This window comes from Macrotis lagotis, chromosome 4 (genome assembly GCF_037893015.1).
Source record: "Macrotis lagotis isolate mMagLag1 chromosome 4, bilby.v1.9.chrom.fasta, whole genome shotgun sequence".
In the NCBI taxonomy this organism is placed as follows: domain Eukaryota; kingdom Metazoa; phylum Chordata; class Mammalia; order Peramelemorphia; family Peramelidae; genus Macrotis; species Macrotis lagotis.
Genome location: NC_133661.1, coordinates 63,849,905 through 63,874,562, shown reverse-complemented (window position 1 = coordinate 63,874,562; position 24,658 = coordinate 63,849,905). Strand labels below are relative to the sequence as shown.

Genomic DNA, 24,658 nt, shown 5'->3' with positions numbered 1-24,658 from the left:
ATAATCAGGGTTTTTCATCTATTTGGAAGGCAATAATATGAAGAAACTTTCTGAAAAAAAAAACAGCTTCTCCCTTAAACACTTTCCCAAAACTGCTTTAGGAAATAAAAGATGCCACCTTAGATTCAGAATCTGGCTAGAGTCATACTAGAGGTCTTCATTGCCCTCAGAAAGGCATAACCCCAATAGTAATGATGTATTTACCAGACCATAGGGTTTCTTCCATCATCCAAAGGGACAATGAATAGGAGTGTTTCTTCTTAAAATCAAAGAGAATGGATGCCATAAGAGCTCTCAAAAAGAGCATTCTAAAATTTGAAGGGTAACTTTGATCAATGTTTATGGAACCTTCTCTGACCACCCTAATTTGTTTGTTCTTTGTTTTTGAAGAAGAACCCAACATCAGGGAGATGATAGCATGACAAGCACGTGAGTTGGATTTGAGTGGGGTGATGCTGTGCTAAATATCACCAACCTCACTTTCTCCTCCTGAACCATCTGGGTCCTGTGACCAGATATGAATCAGGATGACTGGAGATGACCCTGGCTGGGCTGCAGTCAGGGTGAAGTGACTTGCCCAAGATCACACAGCTAGTAGGTGGCAAATGTCTGAGAATAGATTCACACTCTCATCCTCCTGAATCCAAGGCCAGTGTTCTATCCACTACGCCAACTGTTACCAGCTAACTTAATCAAGTGATACTAGAATTTAGAAAATCTGTCTAAAAGAATACACTCGGGGGCGGCTAGGTGGCGTAGTGGATAAAGCACCAGCCTTGGAGTCAGGAGTACCTGGGTTCAAATCCGGTCTCAGACACTTAATAATTACCTAGCTGTGTGGCCTCGGGCAAGCCACTTAACCCCATCTGCCTTGCAAATAAATAAATAAATAAAAGAATACACTCTTCATCCAAGCTTCCACCCACCTCTAGATTCTCCCTATTCCTACCCTTCCTCTATTTAGACACTATAGTGATTTTCCTAAACATTCCATTTAGCAAAATCCAGTAGCTCTCTACTGCCTTCAGGATCAAATGAAAAATCCTCTGGTATTCAAGGCCCTTTAAAACTTAGTCCCCTCTTATCTTTCTTGTCTTCTTTCACCTTTTTCTCCTCCCCAAGCTTTTGGATGCTGTGAGGTGCAGTTCCTTAAAACATTTCAACTCTTGGCTCCAGTCATTTTCTCTGACTGTCCTTCATTCCTGCCATGATCTTCCTTCTAACCTCTTCCTAATGGTTCCTCAGGTTTCTTTTAATCTCAATTGAAAGCTTATCTCTTACAAAAAGTATTTCCCCACCCTTCTTCACTATAACACCTTCCCTTTGTTAATTATTTTCTATTTCTCCCATATATTTTTTACTTAGAATAGATGTTTACTTGCTGTTGCTCTCACTAGGTTGTTTCTTGAGGACAGGAACTGTCTTTTGCCTCTTTTTGTATCCCCAGCACTTAACCCAGTTTATTAAGTACTTTTTAAAATTTTATTTTATTGACGAGTGGTTGGACAAAATTTTTATCAACTGAAAAGCAGTCTTCCGGTAAAGAGTCATTCCACACTTAGTCTAGTCCTTGATTGTCAGTCAATCAGTGTGTTGTGAGGTCCACTCTTCAAATCCTTCAAGCTTAAGTTAAAGGTTCTCTCACCACCAGGCCCCCATTGCTACACCAAGATGAAATATCCAGAGTCAGCAAAAAGCAGAGATGAAACAGTAAAGAAGTTGGGGGACATCCACCAAAGGACAGAATGACTTACGGCTTTCTGCAGAGAGTCAATGAGGTTCTGCAAATCGATGTCATCTCGGTAAGACCTGATATTGATCTCAAAGAACTCCTTGAACCTGTCCCTCACCCAGTCCTGGAACAGGAAAGCCAACACAGCAACCGCCAGCTCCAGGAAAAATATCAGCACAATAGCCCCACAGAACTAAAAGAGGAAGGGAAAAAAGGGAGAATAACAGGAAATTGTTATCCTATTCTGTGGGCCCTTTTGTGAAAATTTTCCAACTGTTCTTAGTCATAAGTGAACTCTTTTCCCTGAACTCCTTAAGCACTTATCCCTGGGAAGGGATAAGGACTGCTCCCATAATGCTTGCCTGTAACAGGAATGCCATCCCCCATGCAGGAAGGCAACTTCTCTCCAATTTATGAACCTTTTTTTTAAAGAAAAGATTTTATTTCTTTTGAGTTTTACAATTTTTCCCCTAATCTTGCTTCCCTCCACCCACCAGCCACAGAAGACAATCTGTTAGTCTTTACATTGTTTCCCTGGTATACATTGATCTAAGTTGAATGTGATGAGAGAGAAATCATAACCTTAAGAAAAATAAAGTATAAGAGATAGCAAAATTATATAATAAGATAATGGTTTTTTCCCCCTAAATTGAAGGTAATAGTCCAGTTTATGAATCTTAGACAACTGTTTGGAGCAGTGGTGTCCAATTTAAACAGAAATGAGAACACCACACAAACGAATCCTTGTGGGCTTCATATTGACTCAGAAAACCACTTTCTAACACTATCTATGTCTACTGGGTTTTTATTTATTTGGTTAAATAAATTACATTTTAATCTGATTGGGACCCAGCCACAGTCATTTCAGGCCTGAATGTTTAACACCTCTGGCCTAGAGCATGGCCTAGAGTAGTTTGCCTAGGATCATACGGACTTGGACCTCAGTCTTCCTGGCTCTGAGTCTGGCTCTCTAACCATGTTCTCTAAGGGCCTCATGAAGCACTTGTCTATTAAAATCTGAGGATTCATATTTAATCTCCATAAGGGCAAAATCTCTTTGAGGACAAGGCCCATTATACAGGATACAATCAGATTTATTTGCACATTTTTATTATATAATATATTAATGGGCAATTAGGTGGCACGGTGAATATTATTGAGTCTTAAATTAAGAAGACTCATTTTACTGAGTGAGTTCAAGTCTCACCTCAGACATTTATTAGCTGTGTGACCCTAGGCAAGTCACTTTACCCTTTTTGCCTCAGTTCCTCATCTGTAAAATGAGCTGGAGATGGAAATAGCAAATCAATCTAGTATCTTTGCCAAGAATTGAACATGGCTGAAATAACTGAACAACAACAAAAATGTATTAATAATAGATGAATATATTTATGATACAAGATATAATATAAAATGCATGATAGTATATATATATATATATATACCATTGATGTGTTATAATATATTGTTATATTAATGATATTTTAATGGTAATATTTATTATCATTAATTGGGAGAAAATAACTTTTCCAACTCACTCATTTTTGTGGATAAAGCATTGAGTCTCAAATTCAAAAGCAGATCCTCGTGATCCCAAATTCAATAGACTTTCCATGTTAGTTTTACAGTGACTTATATACTACAATATTTCACCCTTAGAAAATGTCCCCAAGCTTGCTAACTGACTCACTGAGCCTCCAGACACTGCAAGAGTCACTGGGAGATTGGAGATTTGTACAGAATTAGAAAATGTTAGAACTGGCAGACCTTTAGAGACCAGCTAGGGTTGAAAGGCAGAAGCACATAAAACATTCAATGTACACTATCTAAAATTAGAATAGGGAATACAAAATGATTCTAGAAATATAAAAATAATACATTGCAAAGCAATGTAGCAAGTGTTTTCCCTCCAGATTTTCCTGAATTGTAACTGAAAGCATCTCAATGAATTTATCTAAATGTAACTCTGCATTCTCAAAACTTCAGAAATATTTCTCACTTAATTCTAACTAAAAGGGATGGTTTGGATTTTTTTTTTCATATTACATAATTAATGGAGCTAAAGGGGGAAGGAAGGAAGGAATGGCTTGTGGAATATAATTAATAGGAGGAAATCATTTCATATTGATCTTAACACTGAGGAATAAGGAGACAGGTGCTGCTGGCTATATTCCTTTTCCTACTGGATAACCTCCATGTGTGCTACAGGTGTGGATGTGCTGAGGGCCAAGGAGAAACTATAATTACTAGCTAAGCAAGGTAAAGTCTTCAAAAACAATATTAATTGGAAGAAATGTTCACTAGATTATTCAAAACAGGGTGGGGGGACAGGGTGGAAGAAAATTGTTTAACTTATAAATATTCAAGTGGATAAATGCTGAAAAACATTCATAACATGTAACTGGAAAAATGAAATATCAATCAAAAACTATTCATTGATAGACTGTGATTAACTACTAGAGACTGACAGTTCTAAGCACCTGACTCCTCAGACCCAACCCCTTTTCCTAGTTTTCCAGCTGAGCAGGAAAATCTGTTCCCAACCCTCCCCCCTTCTCTCACTATCTGGTTCCCATATACCTGAGTCCAATATTACTTACAAACTGCAGGAGGCAGATGTTTTCCCTCAGGGCCCCCACACAGCCGGCAAATCCCAATGTGAACATCACCACCCCCACCATCAGGACCAGCACAACAGGATCCACACCATGGAGACGAGTCACTTTGGTCAAGTCTGAGAGAACACCCTGAAGAGATTCAAGGAGACAGGAGAGCATCAACCCCAATGGAGAGGCAGGTGAAAAGCAGCTGCAAAGGAGATCTACTAGCAAGTTCTACAAATTAAGCTAAATAATGCATATATTCCCTGCCTTCAGGAGGCTCATAACCTTTCAAAGGAAATATCACAGTCATACTGGGTTAACCAAGAAGAAAACCATTACCTTAGAGAGCACCTTATAAAGCCTTATTACTATTACTCCAATCCATATAACAATTATCATCTAGCCCTAACCCACCAAGCTTGAGATTCATATGTGTATATATATATATATATATATATATATATATATATATATATATATCATCATATGCAAGCCATTTTGGTAGGAGCTAGGGCTAAAAAGGAAAAAAAAAGTTACGCCCCTTTTTTAAGAAATTAGTAATCCCCATGAGGGATATTAGGGGAAAAAGGGGGAGAGATAAGGGACACAAAAAGAGGTCATGAATATAAATGTGAAAAAAAAAGTGTGGGAGGAAAAAAATGAAGAAATCCAGACAAAGTAATCCAGAAAAATATAAAGGTCTCCTATATAAAGTGACATATGAATTTGGCCTTGAAAGAAGTTAGAATCTAGAATAAGTCCTTCCTATAGTAGAACAACTAGCTGGAGAGGAAACTACATGAAGGAGAGATATTATGAAATAAGGCTGAAAATATTTTTTGGAAACAGACTGGAAAGGGAAACTTATGGACTTCATTTCAAAATTGTGTGAAACATGGGAGTGGAGATAAGAGGGTATGGAGGCTGAGATGGGGGCCTAAAATAAAATAAAGAGGAAGGGAATGATGCCAAAGAGAATGTGTATACAAGACTAATCTGTCTTCTATTGACTTTCTGTGTAGCAGGCTTTTCTGCCTCACTAGACTACAAAGAAAACAGGAATTTCACCTTTCCCTTCTTTCCTATTACCCTCAAAGGGTTGAATACTTAGACAATTTGATGAGGATTGAAATATAAAGAATGTACATTTTTATACCATACAAAGACTAAAAATCATTCATAGGATCATAGAATTGAAAATATTATTATCATCTCCATCATTATTATAATTTATAGAACCACAGATTTGGAGCTAGAAGAGACTCCTTTGAGGTCATTTAGTCAAAACCCTGATTTTACAGATGAGGAAAATGAAGCCCTGGGGGTTTGAGAGATTTGCTCAGGGTCATACAAATTCTATACTAATATAGAAAAAGAATTCAGATCTGGGTCTGACTCCAACACCAATGCTCAAACCACTACATCAAACTGACTTTCAATGACACTCAGCCCAATTTATAGAGTAGAGAATGATGCTACATTGCCTTTTAGGAAAGGAATGAAAGAGTTAAGGGGAGGGGGGGTGGGAGACAACGGATTAAATGTTTCCTGACTGGTATTTAGCCAACTCAGCTTAAACCACATGAGAAAGTGAGATCCGATCATTGACTCTTCTTCTTTAAGAACAAAATGAGAATAGGGAGAATGAACATCATTTCCAAGTATCTTGGCAAATAACACCAATGTTTCTGTTCAATTCAGAAATCACTTAAGTTCCTTAAACAAGTTCAGTCTAATTTGTGCATGCATAAACTGAAGCTAACACAAGATGGTGCTGTAAGCCCAAAGTTAGCACACATTTCAAACCCAGCAGGTCAAGTTTATGAATTTAAACCTGAAGCTGTCATCTACAGCCCAAAAGGTGACCTACTAAAGAGAACTCTGACACCCTAGGCATCCTTAAACTTCTGGGTGGCCTACTTCCAAATTTCCCACCAACCACTTTAGACAGCAAGCTTTTTAACATTGCATGATCCTTGTAAAAAGGATCCTAAGAATGCACAAGTATCATGTAATAATATTAAAGCTAGAGAAAAAAAACCTTAAGGATCCTCCATCTATTGAGTTTAATTTCAGTTTTAAAATTGGAAAACTGAGTTTCATGAGGATAAAAAGATCATGGACATAACAACAGAGCAGAGATCTCAATTCACATTTCTATGATCTTTTCACCAATACCCCATAGAGCTAAACTTTCAGCACCTAGTCCTTAAAAGCAATTTTAATAAAAACTATAATGCTTCTACAAGAACTGGACCCCAGTAGAGATCTTATTAAGTATGTTTCCTCTGCTTCTGGATCACACAAGATCCTAACACTCAATGTGGCAATTTAATGAGGAACTTTCCCAGGAGCTTTCAGGACAAAAAGACCCACATGCTGAAGCTTTAATTCTATAGAGATAGCTGATGTTCCAATTCCATTATCAGTCACTCTTTAATGATGAACAGAATTATCTAGAAGCTTCAGCAGCGAGGAAGGTGAATAACCAGTTGAGATTCCTGGAACAGAAACCAGGATCTAAAAACTTAGGAAAGTAGCATGCTAGAAAAATAAATACTTGAAAGAATACAAATTTATGTTACACTTTTATATGTTATATAACATATACAACTATATGTATGTATGTATGTAATATAATATATATATATATATGTTAAACAAGTTATGTTATATATACAAGGCAGTTTTTGTGCACAATGTAAGGAAGAATTTTCTTCCATGTAGAATCAGCCCAAAATAGAATAGACTGATTAGGGAGACAGTGGACTCCCTCCATCACTGGGAAAGTTTAAAGAATAGTTAGATGGCAATCTACTAGAAATTCTATGAAAGATATTCCTGCATTGAGAAGGAGATTGGACAATCCAAGCATTAGTAACTCTTCCAACTCTAAGATCCCATGATTCAAAGGCCAAAAAATTTATTTAAAAATAACTGCTTTGTTTAGGTTTTAATCAATTCAAATTTTTCAGCACCAGAACAAATAAAAAAAAAATTAAGGGGAAAAGTCAAGTCTGAACTAGCATTTGTTATAGTCAATAGCATCTCTGGAAGTCTGCCAAAAGCAGAGACAAAGGCTGCCTTGCTTCAGGGCTTGAGAGGTATAGGGTTTGGGGAAGGGGGAATTCGTGGGGGTTGGGAATGACATGTTTTCTGTCTTCAGATATTTAAAGAGCTACAGTTCAAGAGTTCTCTTACCTTCTCACTCCAAGCCCAGAGTCCAACAGCAAGAAAAACAACTCCAGCTAACTGGAAGGAAGAAAGAGAGGAGAAAAAAATTCATCCAAAGTCATGAACAACTAAGTCCATCTTAGTAGCATTTTGAGTGTAATATAGAGGCAACCAAATCAAACTCAGAGACACAGCCACCTAAGAAGCATAACCACTCTAAGCACAGGCATAAGTGCCAGGGATATAGTATATGTGCCATTAGTGGGTCTTTAAAAGAGATCTGTCAAACTACTCTTCATACTAAGCTATTTTTCAGTCCTCAGCACAAAGAAACTGTTGTCTTGTTGACTTTGACTTTCATGAGGGAATGGGACCATTTTAGGACAAACTTGGAACAAGCCTTCTAAAAATATTTCCAGATGGGGGCGGCTAGGTGGCGTAGTGGATAAAGCCCTGGAGTCAGGAGTACCTGGGTTCAAATCCGGGCTCAGACACTTAATAATTACCTAGCTGTGTGGCCTTGGGCAAGCCACTTAACCCCGTTTGCCTTGCAAAAAAAAAAAAACCTAAAAAAAAATATTTCCAGATGAACTTTTTGGAAGAAGAATTTAATAAAATTATGCCTCTAATTTGGTTATCAACGAGCAACTAAAGTTATTGTCACACCTCTGTCAGACACTAAGAAAAGTTTCCTCAAAATGTGAGACCTAGTTCTTAGAGATTTGTACTTATTTGCCTAAAGGACAGTCAAAACATGAGTTCAAGATCTGCTGCTTCTGATGGATAAGTGGTTATGTGTAATAATGAGTAAGTGAATTAATATCTCAAGGGCATTACAGATTACTAAGGCTATAAATTACTAAGTGTTGCTAATCTGTGTCTGAATTCATGGAATCAGAGATCCCTCCCCACTAAAAAAAAAGTTCAAGAATTGCTGACAGAGATCCAAAGAAAAAAACAAAAATTCCTGCCTTCAGGGAGCTTATATTCTATTAAAGGAAAATATGAAGTTAGTCATTTATGACTATTTCCTCTCCCTTTTCCCCTCTCACATGCAATGTTACCAAGTCCTGTCCATTCCACTCGTTTCTTGACTTTCAGTTTCTGACTTAACTCAACCCTCATCACTTCTACTCTAGACTAATAAAATAATTGGTCTTCTTGCCTCCAGTGTCTTCTCTCTCCTATGCATTCTCTATAGAGCTGCTATATTGATATTCCTTTTTTTGTTGTTTTTGCCAAGCAAACAGGGTTAGGTGACTTGCCCAAGATCACACAGCTAGGTAATTATTAAATGTCCGAGGCTGGATTTGAACTCAGGTCCTCCTGACTCCGGGGCTGGTGCTCTATCCACTGCACCACCTAGATGCCCCACAGACTGACATTCCTAATTCACAGGTCTCACTGCTTAAATCTCTCACAGAAATCTCCCATGATTCCCTACTGCTTCTAGGGAAAAAAAGTACAAATTCCACAACCTATCATTTAAGGTTTTCTGCCACTTGGCTCCCATTTACTTCATCAGAACTTTTTTTAAGGTTTTTGCAAGGCAAATGGGCTTAAGTGGCTTGCCCAAGGCCACACAGGTAATTATTAAGTGTCTGAGACCGGATTTGAACCCAAGTACTCCTGACGCCGGAGCCAGTGCTTTATCCACTGCACCACCTAACCGTCCCTTCATCAGAATTATTTTGTATTATTCTCCACAAACTCTCCATTCTAGACAAACTGGCCACCTTGCTTTTCCACTCATTCTATCATCTTTCACCTCCACAAATAAACTCCTATAGCCTGTATGCTCTCACCTCTATTTCAGAACCCCTAGGTTCCATTAGAGCTGAAAAAGATTTCTCCAAGAGAGGGGCTAATTTCTTTTCTAGCTCTAAAATTTTATATCCTAGTCATGTATTTTCTCTTTAATATATGACTTTATTGTATATATATACATATATCAATGATAGAATTATAGTAGTGACGGTGATGAAGGTGATGATGTTTGTCCTTCATTCTTTTATTAATTTTTAAAATTATTTTAATTTAAAAATTTTTTTTTATTGTCCTTCATTCTTTAAGAAGATCATGACATCAGGGAGGTGATGCCATGATGTACATGTGAAGTGGATTTGAGTGAAGAGGGGAGAAGGAGGGGGTGCTTTGCTTAGTCACCAGCCTCACTTTCTCCTCCAGTCATCTGGGTCCGGCTGGACCACTAGATATGAAGCAGGAGGACTGGAGAGGACCCTAGAAGTGGGACAATGAGGATTAAGTGACTTGCCCAAGGTCACAAAGATAATAAGTGTCTGAGGCTGGATTTGAACTCAGGTCTTCCTGACTTCAGGGTCATCCTGTGCCACTATACCATTAAGTAATTTTTGGCTTCCCAAGGAGCAAGTTTTTTTTCCCCACAATCATCCTATGAATTACTGCAAACATAATGTCATTTTATAAGTGAGGAAATAGAAGTCCAGAGAAGTTGCCTGTCATGAATTTCTTTGCCATGTTCCTGTAGCCTCTTAACCCTCTAAGGTCACTTTACTGCAGGACTTCTCACATTGGAGGAATCCCTTCCTGAGATTAGTTGTCCCCTCCCACCTCCATCATAAATAAATCCCTCCCACAAGTCACATCTTCATTGCTCTTCAGGCTCCATACAACACAGACTATTCTCTACCAAGCTCATCTTTTCAGTTTTCTTTAGTGTGGAATCTCTTCCCCCTCCACTAGAAAGTAAGCTCCTGGAAGGCAGGTCCAGTCTTTCTGTGTTGGTATTTCCAATGATTAGCAGGTGCCTAGTACTTTATAATAATGACTATATATTACTATTAAATATAACCTTTTAATAATTCCTTTAATGACTTGACTTAGATCAAGCACACAGTCAGAGGTGAATTATACAAAAGTATATTACCCACCATCAATAGGTTACACACTTTGAAGCATTTTTCCTACAATGACAATGAATTTACACTGATTCACCCAATCTCTTTCCTCCAACCCACAGAAAACCAACCTAGGTCAAAGGATCAACTACTTACAGGTTGAAGAAAGTAATGAAACTAATTTGACCTGACTCAATTAGAACTAAAGTCTAATCAAGTGAACTGGAACAGCATCAAAAACTGATCTGGTTCCATACTGAGCCAGATGTAAACAACTTATCAATAGTCATATAACATTAAGCTGATTAGAGGCTATACAATAACCTTAAACTAGAAAATAACAGCTTCCCTCTCCCTCCCAGCAAAGCTTCCCAGCTCATTTTATATCCTAAACAAAGTAAAGTCCACACAAATTCCTAACCTAAGCATTTATAAAAAAAGGTTCAGGGTTTTTGTTTTTTAAAAAAAGTACAAATCTCGTGTCTCCCCTAGATACCTCTGCTCACAAATAACTACAATGCCTTAACTTTCCCGGCACTTTTTCATGCCAGGTCTCTTATTCTTTTCTCCTTACAATTGTATTTCTTTACCACTTATTTGTGTATCTCTATGCATTAATACTACCTTGGTACTGCCCTCTCCCTGCTGATTATCTTCAATTAACCTCCTTTATATCTTATTCACTCTGATATTATAAGGGACTATTGGGTGTGAGAGAACTGTAAACTTTCATCACCTGGTGTCCTCTAGCATCAGAGCCTTGTTTTACTGGTTGATTGTAGAGTGCCATGGGAGTGGGAGTGGGAGTGGACAAGAGGCTGGGGAGGATATTTAAGTACTTGTATTTGGTTTAATAAATGTAGAACTAGAAGATCTTGGAGAACTTGCCATCCTTGTCTCCTGCCCCTTCAATGTTTGCCTGGGTAAGGATAAACTAGCTGGCAGGAACCTAACACTTCCTGAGCAGCTAGTCTAACAGGAACCCAACACCATATGATCTCCCCTTTTAGACAATGAGTTCCATGAGAACAGGGATTGTCTTTTGCCATTCTTTGAGGAGTGTCACTGATGCTTACTGGCTGGATAACTGACCTCTCTGGGTCTCAGTTTCTCCATTTGTAAAATGAAGGGAATGGACTAGAATGATCTCTATGGTCTCTGTCTAGATCTAAATCTTTGTAATCCAGGATCATTGTTTTAGAGCTGAAAAGAACGCTAAGGATCATCTCCATCACAATGTTTGAGAAGAGGTCACCTAGTCAGCCCTTCCACTGTATAGAAGAGGTGATTTGCTCAAGGTCATATACTTGAACCTAACCTAGATCTTCCTTACTTAGTTCTTTCTACTAAACTCATGGGTGGGAGAAAATGTGAGGATGAGTGAATTTCTCCTTTTCCATTCCATCATAGTATTCCCATGGGCTCCCTCACTCTCAGGGCTTTGCAATACTACGGATCTACATTTCCTGCCCCAAGTCAGCTCACCATCCAGTGAAGGAGACACCAACTGCACAAACAAGATAGGAGCAGGATAAACTGGATATAATCAATGGAGGAAAGAAACTACCATTAAGAGGGATCAGGAAAGGCTTCTTGCAGACCTTAGGATTTCAGTTTAGACTGGAAGGAAGCCAGGAGGTAGAGATAAGGAGGGTTAGTACCTTAGGCATGGAACACCAGGAAAAGTCAAGAGTCAGATAGAAAGTCTAGGGTGCAGAACAGCAAAGAAATCAGTGTCAATAAGCAATGGGGGAGGGATATCAAGGTCAAAGGGCCTTCCAGAGGTTCAAATAAAATAATGTCAATCACCAAGAAACAGAAATAGGAGCCAGGCATCAAAGAAACCAATCCCTGCCCTTATGGAGCTTTACAATTTAAAGGGGAAGCAAGAGAGGCGGGTGACCCTATACAAAAGGAAGCTGGAAAAGAGGTAGTAGGAGGAGAGAGAGAGAGAGAGAGAGAGAGAGAGAGAGAGAGAGAGAGAGAGAGAGAGAGTCCTCTATAAAAGTGGAGGCTTTGGAAGGGGTTATGGTTTGGCTCTCCATTCAGAAGAATATGTATGAAAAAGGTAAACTCTATACAGTTTTTGTTTTCTTTGAGATAAGTAACATTCTCTTAAATCTTAGAGAGTGAACTAAGGATACTTGAAGATAAAGAGACTTGCCCAAGGTAACCACCCAGGAAGCATCTTGGGCAAAATTTAAATTCTAGGTCTTCCTGATCTTATCATTCACTTGTGTCTTACTTCTCAAAGAACTTTAAGTCAATTACGGTTATCTTATTTCTATTCCATAAAATCAACTGAAAGTATCTGAAGAGCAGTTAGTTATCTCTAAGTATCTCCTTTCCTATATTATTCCTTCTACCATTACTTAAGACATGAATTAATGCTGTAGCCTGGGAGGTAGGGAGTGGAGAACACTTCAAAAACAATGCAATATATAATTTGAACCTTTAAATAATTTAAATGGGGAGAGTATTACCATCACCAAATAATGCATCAGCTTCATTAGAAAGTGAATTCCCAGGAATAGCTTGGTCCAGAGAACAGGACAATGAAATATGCCTTCCCACACACAGAACAGAGGTGAGGGACTGAAGGCGAAGTCAACACTGTCAGATTTCCATCACTTAACTATTTGTCCTTAATGGAATTTGTTATAAAAGGTAACTAGGTATATAAAGGGCCAGGCCTAGAGTCAGCAAGACATGACTTGAAATCCTGCTTCAAATATTTACTAATTTAACCTCAGTTTAACTCATTTAACCTCAGTTCGCCTAAGTTTCCTAATCTATAAAATGAGGGTGATAATGGCATCAACCTCCCAGGGCTGTTGTGAAAATAAAGAGATAATAATGGTAAAGTGCTTAACACAGTGTCTGCCATCACGGGATGTATTTTATAAATGTTAGTTATTACTGTTATCATCATTATCATTGTTATTGAAATAAGGAAGATTTCAAATGGAGAGAAATGGAAAGGAGTAAAGGTAATTCTGGAAATGACAAACCTAAAAGTAAGAGGCACTGAAACTTAACTATTGTGCAAAAGAGGCTCTTCAGTTTGTTTTGTTTTAATTGAAATTTTCCCTTTGTTCCTTTCTTCTGGCTCACGTAAATGAGTGTCCAAAGGGAATGCCTTGCTCCTTAAAGCATATTTCATTTCATATCCTTTACCCCTTCCTTTTTAGTTTTATTCTCTGTTGACAGTTTTTTAAACCATCAGCGATCCAATCCAGATACCAAAACATTTTTTGTCCAATTACATAGTCCACCTCCTCCCCAATTTCTCTTTGGATGATAGGAGCCTAGAAACTAATATAAATTTTCCTGTTTAGAGATTGGGGTGAGGGATAGAGCATTGGTCTGGAATTAGGAAGACATAGCTTCTTGAACTCAAAGCTGACCTGAGACACTAGCTGAGTGATCCTGGGAAAGTCATTTAATCCTGTTTGCTTCGGTTTCCCTATCTGTAAAATGAGCAGGAGAAGGAAATGACAAATAATTTCAGTCTCCTTGCCAAGAAAACCCTAACTGAGGTCACAAAGTCAGACATAACTGAAAAACTTTTAAACAAACAGTAACTGTTTTATTCTTAATTTAATAAACCCTGGATAGCTAGGTGGCACAGTGGATAGAGCACCAGCATTGGAGTCAGGAGGAGTTGAGCTGAAATTCGACCTCAGACACTTAATAATTGCCTAGTTGAGTTTGCACAAGTCACTTAACCCCACTGCCTCAAATAAATAAATAAGAAATCCCAAAATAACAAAGTAGAACCAAAGATAAAAGGATTATGTAAAATAATTAATTTTTATTCCATACATCCTGCTTTCTTTTACAATATGATTAAATTCAACATCCCTGCTGTCCTGCTGATTGTTTACTTCTGTTTTGTCTGTTAAGTTATTCTTTCCTTTCTTTCCTTTACTTTTTTTCTGGTAAAATTATCAGTGGCTTCCCTCTCCACCACAAAAAAAAAAGGAAAACAGAATCTTTAAAACAAATAAGGACATCCAGCAAAATAAATCCACCCATTCACTATGTTCCCAAACTCTATTTTATTTTTAGGGCAGAATCAAACTGACAACAGGATGAGGGTTTATGGGGACTGGTCAGGGACCGGACTTTGATACCACATTTCCCTGTCAACTTTGCCATGGATACTCTGTGGCAAATGTTCTATGGGGAGTACAAGTGACCAGAGGGTAAACAAGATGAGAAACTGCAACAGCCTGCCCAGAACAAGGACCTTTTGAGGTTGTTTTTAATAAATGTGCATATTTTTTAGTAACAGACAATTTTTAAATATAAGTGGGCAACTTGGGTTCAAATAGCACTTATTCTGCTGTGACTCACTTTCCTCTTCTACAATATATGAGAGATGGATTCATTGATCTTCAAGATCCTTTTGTTGAAATTAAAAAAAAATACATCATTTGTGAAATGATATGAAAAGATAATTAAACAACATTTTCTCTTGCCTAAAAAGTTTGAAGGTTGGGATAGGTTAGGACATAGAAAAAATGTCTTTCATTAAGCAAATGGATGAGTCTGGATAATATTGTATAATCTTGGTCTCCACCCTCCAGTTGAGTTAGCTGAATATTGACCCATTAAAGGTCTCTTCTCACTATTCCCAGAAGAGACTAGAGTCTACTAGAAAAATCTTTCCACTCAATTAGAGGTAACTCTTTTATTCAATTCAGATTCTTCAAATAGAACTGAAGAAGGAACCCCACTGATTAGGGGAGGGTTCAGGAAGGAAGAGGAGATAGGACTACTCTGCATATGCCAATTACTAGATTCCTATAATTCCCTGAGGTGATACAGTGGATAAGGTGCTGAGCCAGAATCAATAAGACCTTAGTTCAAAGAGGAACTCAGACACTAGCCATGTTACCTTAGGTAAGTCATGTAACCTCAGTTTCCTCATCTGTAAAATGAGAATAAGAATGTCAACAAAGTTGTTGAGAGAATCAAGTAAGATGATATTTGTAAATCCTTCAACCCAGTGTCTGAATCATAACGGGTACTAAATAAATGATAGTTTATTATTATTATTTATTATCATCATTATTATAACTATTATAAAGGTTACATAAAATTGTCTTGAAGCAGAGTCATGTCAAGAGAACATAGGAGAGGCAGCTAGGTGGTGTAGTGGATAGAGCCTCAGCCCTGGAATCAAGGAAGAGCTGAATTCAAATGTGACTTCAGATATTCAATGACTGCCTAGCTGTGTGACCTTGGGCAAGTCACTTAAACCCATTGCCTTAAGTAAATAAAAATTTTATAAAGATAACATAGGAAAACTATCATTTTGGACACTTCTAAGTCAGAAATGAATTAAAATTAGATGACTTAAATTGTCAATCAATTAGTATTTATTAAAGCATCTACTATGACAGGCAAAATGCAAAGTGGGGAGGGGGAAAAGAGGCAAAATCAGTCCCTGCCCTCAAGGAGTCTTCAATCCAATGGGGGCAGACAAGCAAACAAATATATATATATATATATACACACACATAAGCTAGATGCAGTATAAATAGGGGATAACTAAGTAATATCTGTATCAAGGAATAAGGGGTAAATCAAATTGTTTCTGTCAGAGGGTATCTCTATGCAAAATATAATATCAAGAGTTTTCCTTTGACATCTTCTTGATTTAAATCTACAATCTGTGTATTTTGTGACAGGTCAAATGGTATACAAAACAGTAAAGGATCAAAGCTTCTCATGAATACACCGGAGGTCCAATTTACAAACTTTACCTGACTGGATCTGGATGGGGACCCCTTGTTGCTAGTTCCTGAAGCAGAATATATTTCTCTGTCCAACCTCCCCTACCTCAGTAACCTCTCAACACATCAAAGAAGTTAAATGGAACCCTAAAGCTTTATCTGGTACAACTAGACTTTTTCAGATTGCATTTAACTGATAAAACATGGTCTCCAAGAAGCAATATGAGCAGGAACTCTTTTGGTGAGTGGAGAGACTAGGGTCATTTAAAACTAAATATACATTTTCAATACGTTGGCTAGTTTTGTTAACTTTGCCTTAATTCTTTATTACAGATAAGGAAACTGAGGCAGAATTAAGTGACTTGCCCAGGATGACCCAGCTAAGAAGTATCCGAAGCTGAATTTGAACTCAGGAAAATGTCTTTATGATGTACAATGGTATCCACTCTACCATCCAGTACTTCCATTTAAATGTAATCTCCCAGAACCAGGGCCCATTTCACTTTTTGTATCTTATATCTACATCTGCATCAACTAGCAAAGTGTCTTGCACATAATTATCACTTAACAAATACTTTTTTACTTGTTCATAAATTCACTCTAGATTTTGGTATCAGATCTCCCTATCTGGATCTAGGGGAAAAAAAAGAAATAATTTCAGATCTAGCCTCTACCCCAGGACAGTCTGGCCTCCCATAATGACCACCAGAAGTGTTCTGATAAAAACTGGAAGCCTGCCAGGAAAGGATATCTGCCAGGAAGGGATGCCAGAAAAGGGCTTCTGCACTGCCTTGAACAAATCACAATATCCCTGGGCCTCAATTTCCTGTAAAATCAATGGGGTGACCCTAGATGGCTTCTGAGGTCCCTTACAGGTATAGGGTTGATGATTCTACAGAGCTGACCTCCTAAGGATTTAGAATGAAAGCTACAAGGGTTTTAAAGAGCCTGTCATTTTACAAAAGGGGAAGCTGAGGAAACTTCCCCAAAGGAACTAAGCAACCAGACTTTCATCCCAGAGGAGACAATGGAAGAAATGAGCAGAATTCAAGTTCTCCCTGATCTCATTCCCTTTCCCCCAGGTCCTTTCAATGTACTTGCTAACTCAGATGACCTTGCAGCAATCAAACCTTGGTTTCAATATCTGGGGTTTTTTTGGTTGTTGTTATTGTTTAAGTGAGGATAATAACTAAGCTACTGCTCTCAAGAGGAGTTTGTCTCACTTTGATTTGGCAGACTTAATCGAATCTAACAATCCAATTAATTGTCTATATAAAAAAAGCATTCAGGCACTTCTTTAAAAGTCCTAAGAGGCCCTTCCTTACCTCTCAGGTTCAGAGTAAAATTCTGGTAACAAGATAAATATGTTTTTCTGGTTCTCTACCCTCAAGAAACTTCAGAACTGTCAAACACCCCCCCATTCATTCATTCAGCTCACACTGGAGAGCCCACTCCTACGGCTGGTGGGCAAAAGTAGCAAACAAGGACAAGATACAGACTGTCTTCCCTTAATGAGTTGCAGAAAGCCACAGTGAACCCAGGGGGGAGAAGATGCCATCATGGATCATTTCTGGTATATCTTGCTTTTGATCCAGGCTTCTAAAGCAAGGAAAAATCATGAAGAAGCTCAGCTATTGAGATCCAGGGAAACAAAGGCATTGATCTAAGGTTTTCCATGCCATCAAATTTGGGGTAGATTTTCTCCTCCAAACACTGTGAAACAGTGGGGGAGGGGTGTATGTGTTTGTGTGTGTGTGTGTGTGTGTGTGCACGCGTGTGCGTGTGTGAGAGAGCTCAAAGGAGACTCACAGAGATCTATAGAGAAAATGGGGGAGAGGTCTCAGGAAGGCATGGACTGGTAGAACTTTGAAGTCAGATCAAAGGATTCAAGGGGGAAGAAGCTGGGTCCAGTAAGATAAGCCAGCAGAATCTCTAAGTTACACCAGATAACTGATCACATGTCAGCCTCGCCCAGGAATCTTGCTTTGTTGAAGCTTTTTTTCCTAATAGAATAAAAGTGACTTGGTGCTATCAGTGAGCAGGGTCAGTCCACTTTTCAAGCTGCAACACTATTCCAGCTCCCTTTAACTTACTCCTGCTCGTTCTATTAATGAGTGGGGGTTGGGGAGGGGGTGAGAAAGGGGAAACAGGTGAATCCCTAACTTCACCAGCACTGGGAATTTAAGTTTAAAATCTCCTCAACAGCATTCAATTAGAGTGTTGCTGCCTTGTTAACAGATAAAAGGAAGAAAACGGGGAGGTTATAGTCTACCTATATTATGTAAATATAAATAGGTTTTCTATGATTCTGGATGTCACAATTTAACTGAGAGGACAATGACAAGGTAGAAAATGGTAGCTAGGAGAATGATGGAATAGGAAACCACATAGAAGAGATGTGGTTGGAGGATCACAGTTCACAAATTTAGGAGCTCCTAAGATAACTCACTCAACTCCTTAAATAGTTTGGGGTCCCTGGTATGAAATACTCTATTTAATGATATTTTTTCAATGCAGTACTGGAATTTCATGATTTTTTTGTCTTGCTTCTATAATAATTGATAAATATTAAAAACCTACTGCCAGGGCAGCTAGGAGGCTCAGTGGATAGAGCACTAGCCCTGGAGGCAGGAGGACCTGCTGAGTTCAAATCTGACCTCAGACACTTAATGATTGACTAGCTGTGTGACCTTGGGCAAGTCACTTAGCTTTAAATAAATTTAAATTAAAAAACCTGTCAACATACCATATTAAGCACTGGAGACACTACAAAGAGGCAAAACACAATCCCTGCTCTCAACATGCTTACAATCTAATAAAAATTTCATTACTAAAATAAGTCTCTGGAATGGGTTAAAGAAGGGGAAAGGATACAGGAAGAAATTTAGATGATAGAAAAACAAAAGGTGGCAATAAAATTTAATTTTTTTCAATTCCACAAGATATTTAATGTAGAGCAAGGAGTTTGGGAGGATCTGAGAAGTCAGAGCAGAGAAAAAGCACAGAAATGATAGCTGACTTAAACTAGCTGAAGGGTTATAAGTTTCTTATTTCTTTGCCCTAAAGGGCAGAACTAGAATTAATGGGTAAAGCTATAGAGGCAGATTTAAGCTCATTGATAAGGAAGAATTTCTGAAAAAAGAGATATCCAAAGTGCAATAGGTTGCCTAGGGTGAGAATAACTTTACTATCTCTGAAAGTCAGCCATCAAGGAAAGATTAGACATACAATTATCTAGCATGTAGAGAGGTACTCTGCTTAGAAGAAACACTTAATGAATGATTTCTGAATTAATTCCTGGGAAAGGAAAGACTGATAAGAAACAGAGCTCTCCCACTTCTGAGAGAATACAAATTCACCATTGTCAGCTAGGTGAAGCACCATGCCCTGATATTTGTCCTTCATTCTCAAAGGGAAGTGATGCCAAGACAAGCAAGTGAACTGGATTTGAGTGAGGAGATGCTGTACTAGTTCTCCAATCTAAATTCTTTCTCTAAAGTCACCTGAAGTCAGATATGAATCAGGATGACTGGAGATGGCCCTGGATTTGAGGAAATTAGAGTTAAGTGACTTATCCAAGGTCACACAGCTATAAGAGTCAAGGGTCTGAGATCAAATTTGAACTCAGGTCCTCCTAACACCAGTTACCTCCTAGCTGCCCTATTATGCCCTAATAGTAGTAGACGAGAGTCAGGAAGAGCCAAGTTCAAATTTAACCTTAGCTGTGAGCCACTGGTCAAGTTACTTAACGTCCATCAGCTTCAGTTTTCTCATCTGCAAAATGGAAGTTAATAACAGTTTTACCTCCCAGAGTTATTGTGAGGATCAAATGAGATAATTTTTGTAAAAGTTTAAAAGTATGACTATATAAATTCTAGTCAGCTATTCAGATTTCACAGTAATCATAAAATACAAACTAGTGAGTTCTAGCCAGGCTAAAAATATCAAGCTTATGATGACTCATTTTCAGTAGTCACTTAAATATTTGCTGAAAGAAAAAACTGCTCTACTATTTGAAGGTCCCAGTATATGATAATACACACAAGTGAGAGGTGGTCTTTACAAAACCACAAGTACGGGATGGCTAGGTGGCACAGTGCATAGAGCACCGGCCCTGGAATCAGGAGTACCTGAGTTCAGATCAGGCCTCAGACACTTAATAATTACCTAGCTGTGTGGCTTTGGGCAAGCCACTTAACCCCATTTGCCTTGCTAAAAACCTAAAAAACAAAACAAAACAAAACAAAAACTACAAGTACTCAAAAGTCTGAACTATGAGAAGCAAATAAATTCCTCCTTTAAATCTACAGCTCAGTGAAACCTCATTAATTCAGGGCCCCATTCATGGAAATAAGAATTCCCTAAAGTTGACTTTTATACTACTTATGAAGAAAGGATTTTAAAAGGAAATTAAGAATGCAAATAAGACTGCTAGGAATATGTTTAACCTATCAAGCATTTTTTGGGTTGCCTTTTTAGATTTGGACATGCTAATTACTTAAATATACAAAGAGCTGCCTATCATATATTTCCTTATTAGAGCTAGCTCAATTGGACTCAGATACTTAATCAGTAAGCAATTAGTTTCTTCTGTCCCCAAAAGTAATCATCGTGCCTTTTTAAAAAATATTGCCTATGGATGACTCTGAGCTGCATTCATGGAGGTTTACATTCAAGTGGCTGAGGTGATAGCCCTCTGAGACTGATAGAAAATTCTACCTCTCCAAGTTTTAATGGATCCTCCAATTAAGCATGTGGACCATCTGCCTCTGAGCCAGTTTGGGTGTGGAAATACTGGGATGTGGGACAAAAAAAATACAGCATCCTTTTTTTTTTTAATTGGTCAGTGGCTGATGGAAAACCTGAAGCATTTTTTTAATTTCCTTTCATCTCACATTTAGCTCCAACAGATGGAAGCAGGCAGACCTGCAAGCTGAGATGCACAAAGAACCCAGGTCTAGGAAATGCAGTGTGGCCTTCTCCCTGAGGTTATGGAGCTCTTCAGCAATGACATCTCCAGCCATCCATGCCCCAAGGTCTATGTGAACATCAACAGTGTCCTGATCACTCTCATCTCTGCTCTGCATCAGGAAGCTTCCAAATGGGATTAGAATCAGAGCAGAACAGCTGGAAAGGACCTTTAAGGATCCATTTAAGTCAAAATTTCATTTCACAGATGAAAAAAAAAGGCAGACCCAGGAGAAATAAAGTGATGTGACTGAGGTCACACAGCTAATTAGTGACAGAGATAATACCAGAACCCTTGTAAAACCAAAACATGAAATTAGTCCAAAGAACTTAAATGTAAGTGGCTTAAATTGTTTAGTCTCCTTTGCTGGATCTTTGTGCATCCACTAACAGGAGATGTCCCCCAAGATTCTGTTCTGGATCCTTTTATTTTCTTTTCTCTATATTATTTCATTAAATAATTTCATCAGCTCCCTTGGATTCAATTCTCTCTATTCAGATGGTTCCCAGCTCTATTTGTTCAGTCCTAATTTCTCTCCTGATTCCTTACCTCCAACTGTTTATGAGATAGATCTGACTAGATATCTCATATACATCTTAAACTCAATACATCCAAAATTGAACTCATCCTCTCCTCTTCCTCTCACTCTCATTACCACCGAAGTAACATCATTTTCCTAGTCACCCAGCTTCAAATCCTGAAAGTCATTCTTGACTCTTCATTTTTCTCTCCCAATCCCCATCCAGTAATCATCAAATTCTGTCTTTTCTACCTTCTTAACATTTCTCAGATAATTCCCCATTATGTCTTTCTCACCAACACTCCTCTGGAGCAAGCCCTTCCCACCTATTACAATCATTGCTTGGCCAGTCTTCCTCCTCTCAGTGTCATCCCAATCCAGTTCATCCTCCTCTCCACTGCCAAATGCTCTTCCTAAATGGAAGTTCCGACCACGTCATGCCTCTCTATTCAATAAACCCCAATGGACCCCTATCATGACCAGATTAAAAAATATATAAATAAATTTTGGCATTTAGCCTCATACTTTTCTGATCTTCTAACACTGTGATAGAGTGGCACTGGCTTCCTTGTATTCCTCACAAAAGCTACACTACTTTTCAATACTGATCATTTTTACTGGCTATCCCCCCACACCTAGAATTCTCTTCCTCCTCATCTGCCTCCTGATTTTCCTGGATTCCTTTGGGTCCCAACTAAAATTTCACTTTCTGCAAGATGTCTTTCTTGATCTTCCCTAATGCCTGTGTCTTCCCTTTAAGATTATCAATTGAGGCAATCAAATTGCCCAGTAGGTAGGAATATTAATTAAGAGAGTCAGCAAAACCCAAGTTCAAATCCTGCCTCAGACCATTCCTAGTTATATGACCATGGACAAGACATTTAACCTCCCTCAGCCAGTTTCTTCATCTGTAAAATGGGGATAATAATTTCACCTGTCTCACAGAGTTGTTTTGAGCCCCCAATGAGGTAAGATGGATGGTACCTTGCAGGTCAATAAAATGCTCATTTCGTTTCTCTCTCTCTCTCTCTGTGTCTCTTTCTTTAGCTATTATTATTTTCTCCAATTTATCCTGCCTATTTCATATTTCCCCATAACTGTTTACACAATGTCTACCTCAGTAAACTTTCATGAACTCCTTTAGACTAGGGACAATGTTTTTACCTTTCTTTGTAACCCTTAGTCTTTAGCACAATCCCTAGCATATAATAGGAGGTTAATAAATACTTTATTCGAAACGAATATTTTTGTAATCTACTGACATTACTAAGAGAAACAAGCTGATACTTGCATAGTGTTAGTCTGGCATGTTTATGGCAACACAAGTTATAAACCCTGAATACCAACCCAGCAAATTATGTCATGCTACCAATTTAATTTTTTTTACTACTTCTCATTTAGTAGACTTGAAGAAAGTCTCCCTCCTTTTATCTACTATTTAGATCTTTGAAATATGTCCAAGAAAGGGTTCAGGCTAAACTAATCTCTGGTGAAGGAAGTAGCAATATAGTCAAAGGCACTGGCTGAACTGAAGAAGAGTCAGTTCACCTAAAAGAAACAGTAAAATTAAAAGAACTCCTTCTTCTCCCTATCATCTCTCTCTGACTTCTCTTTCTTTCCAATCCATTTTCTCACTCATTCCCTGGTTACATGTGAAATTTAACTGCTGGCTAAATAAAAACTTATTGCTGTATCAAAAGGGTGGTAAATATATGGGATCACATTCTTCAGAGGTAGAAAGGACAACAGAAATCAAGTTCAATACCCTCATTTTTAAACTTGAAGAAATTCAAGTATAGAGAGAACATTAGTAACATTAAAACAAGATCACATGGCTACTCCAAAGGACCCTTGACCTTCCTCCAGTGTACACAACCTCAAAGTAACCAAGCCTGGAAATAAAACCCAGGTCCCTGAAACTCCAATCCAGGATTCTTTTCATAACATCTCTCTATTCAGAATATAAACTATCAATTGTCTAACAACCTTCAGATATAATACGCTGCCCAAGGAAGACGTCACCTTTAAAAAAAAAAAAACAATCTGGTTGAAACTAAACCCCTTAGCACCAATGGTCTACAATTACACCAAATGAAAATCCCTTCTAATAACATACAATCAAGTCTTCATTTGATGCCTCATCGAAACAGAGAGTCAATTCTAACTTCTTGGCAGAATATAAGCACTACCTGGACATGGAGTATGAGATAGACAGACAGACAGACAGACAGACAATGTGTGTGTGGAGGCTGTTTTTCAGTCACTACACCCTTCAAGGGCTATCTCTGAAATGGGAGAGGAATTGTGATTACCTGCCCTGGAGGAAGTAGCCATACCTATAATCACAGATGATGAAAGTGAGGTAGAATTGAAATGTAAGAAATAACAAAAATTAAGGCAAGGTAAGTAGAATGGGGAAACGTACTGAATTTTGGATCAGAAAGCTGGGTTCAAATCTCAGTTATGCCACTTACTATTGGTTTCATCATGGAGAGGTCACCTAATTTCTCTGCGTCTCAGTTTCTTCCTTGGTAAAATGAGAGAATTGAACTAGATCACTTCTTCTGGCTTTGAATCTATGATCCTATCTATCTACTTAAGGTAAAAGTTGAAAGTCTCTTTGCTACTTTAAAAATCTTGTTCCAAAGCATATTAACTTCTTTATTCATCTATTCTCACAATTACCTCATGTAGAGTCCCTTTCCTGGATTCTTTATGTTGAGTCCCACTTCTGGACTCCCTCAGTCTTCCCCAGATGAGCACTGGAGGGGCAGGAGACATGGAAGACAAGGATGACAAGTACTCCAGGATCCCCAAGTACTCCAAGGTCTCCATTTATTTACCAAAACACCAATGCTTAAGTACCTTTCCAGTCTCTAATCCAGTCCCACTCTTGTGTGGCACTTAGTAAGATAAGACTCTGGTGCTCAAGGACACCAGGTGAAGACACCAGTGATCCCACACACAACAGTCCCTAATAACCCCACCTCTGCAACAGGCAGGTTCATGGCATGCATTTTTTCCATCATTTTCTTCA

The 24,658-nt window shown here is 38.3% G+C and overlaps 1 protein-coding gene across 1 annotated transcript in view; it reads right to left on the bottom strand.

Moving 5' to 3' along the window:
• The window catches only part of TSPAN14 (tetraspanin 14), a 90,627-nt gene that overhangs the window by 12,817 nt on the left and 53,152 nt on the right, over positions 1-24,658 (bottom strand). Inside the window, exons 3-5 of the mRNA XM_074233022.1 lie at positions 7,537-7,587; positions 4,333-4,479; positions 1,755-1,925 (exon numbers count right to left, since the gene is read on the bottom strand). Of these exons, the coding sequence (XP_074089123.1) occupies positions 1,755-1,925; positions 4,333-4,479; positions 7,537-7,587 (369 nt within the window). The remainder of the gene's footprint in view (positions 1-1,754; positions 1,926-4,332; positions 4,480-7,536; positions 7,588-24,658) is intronic.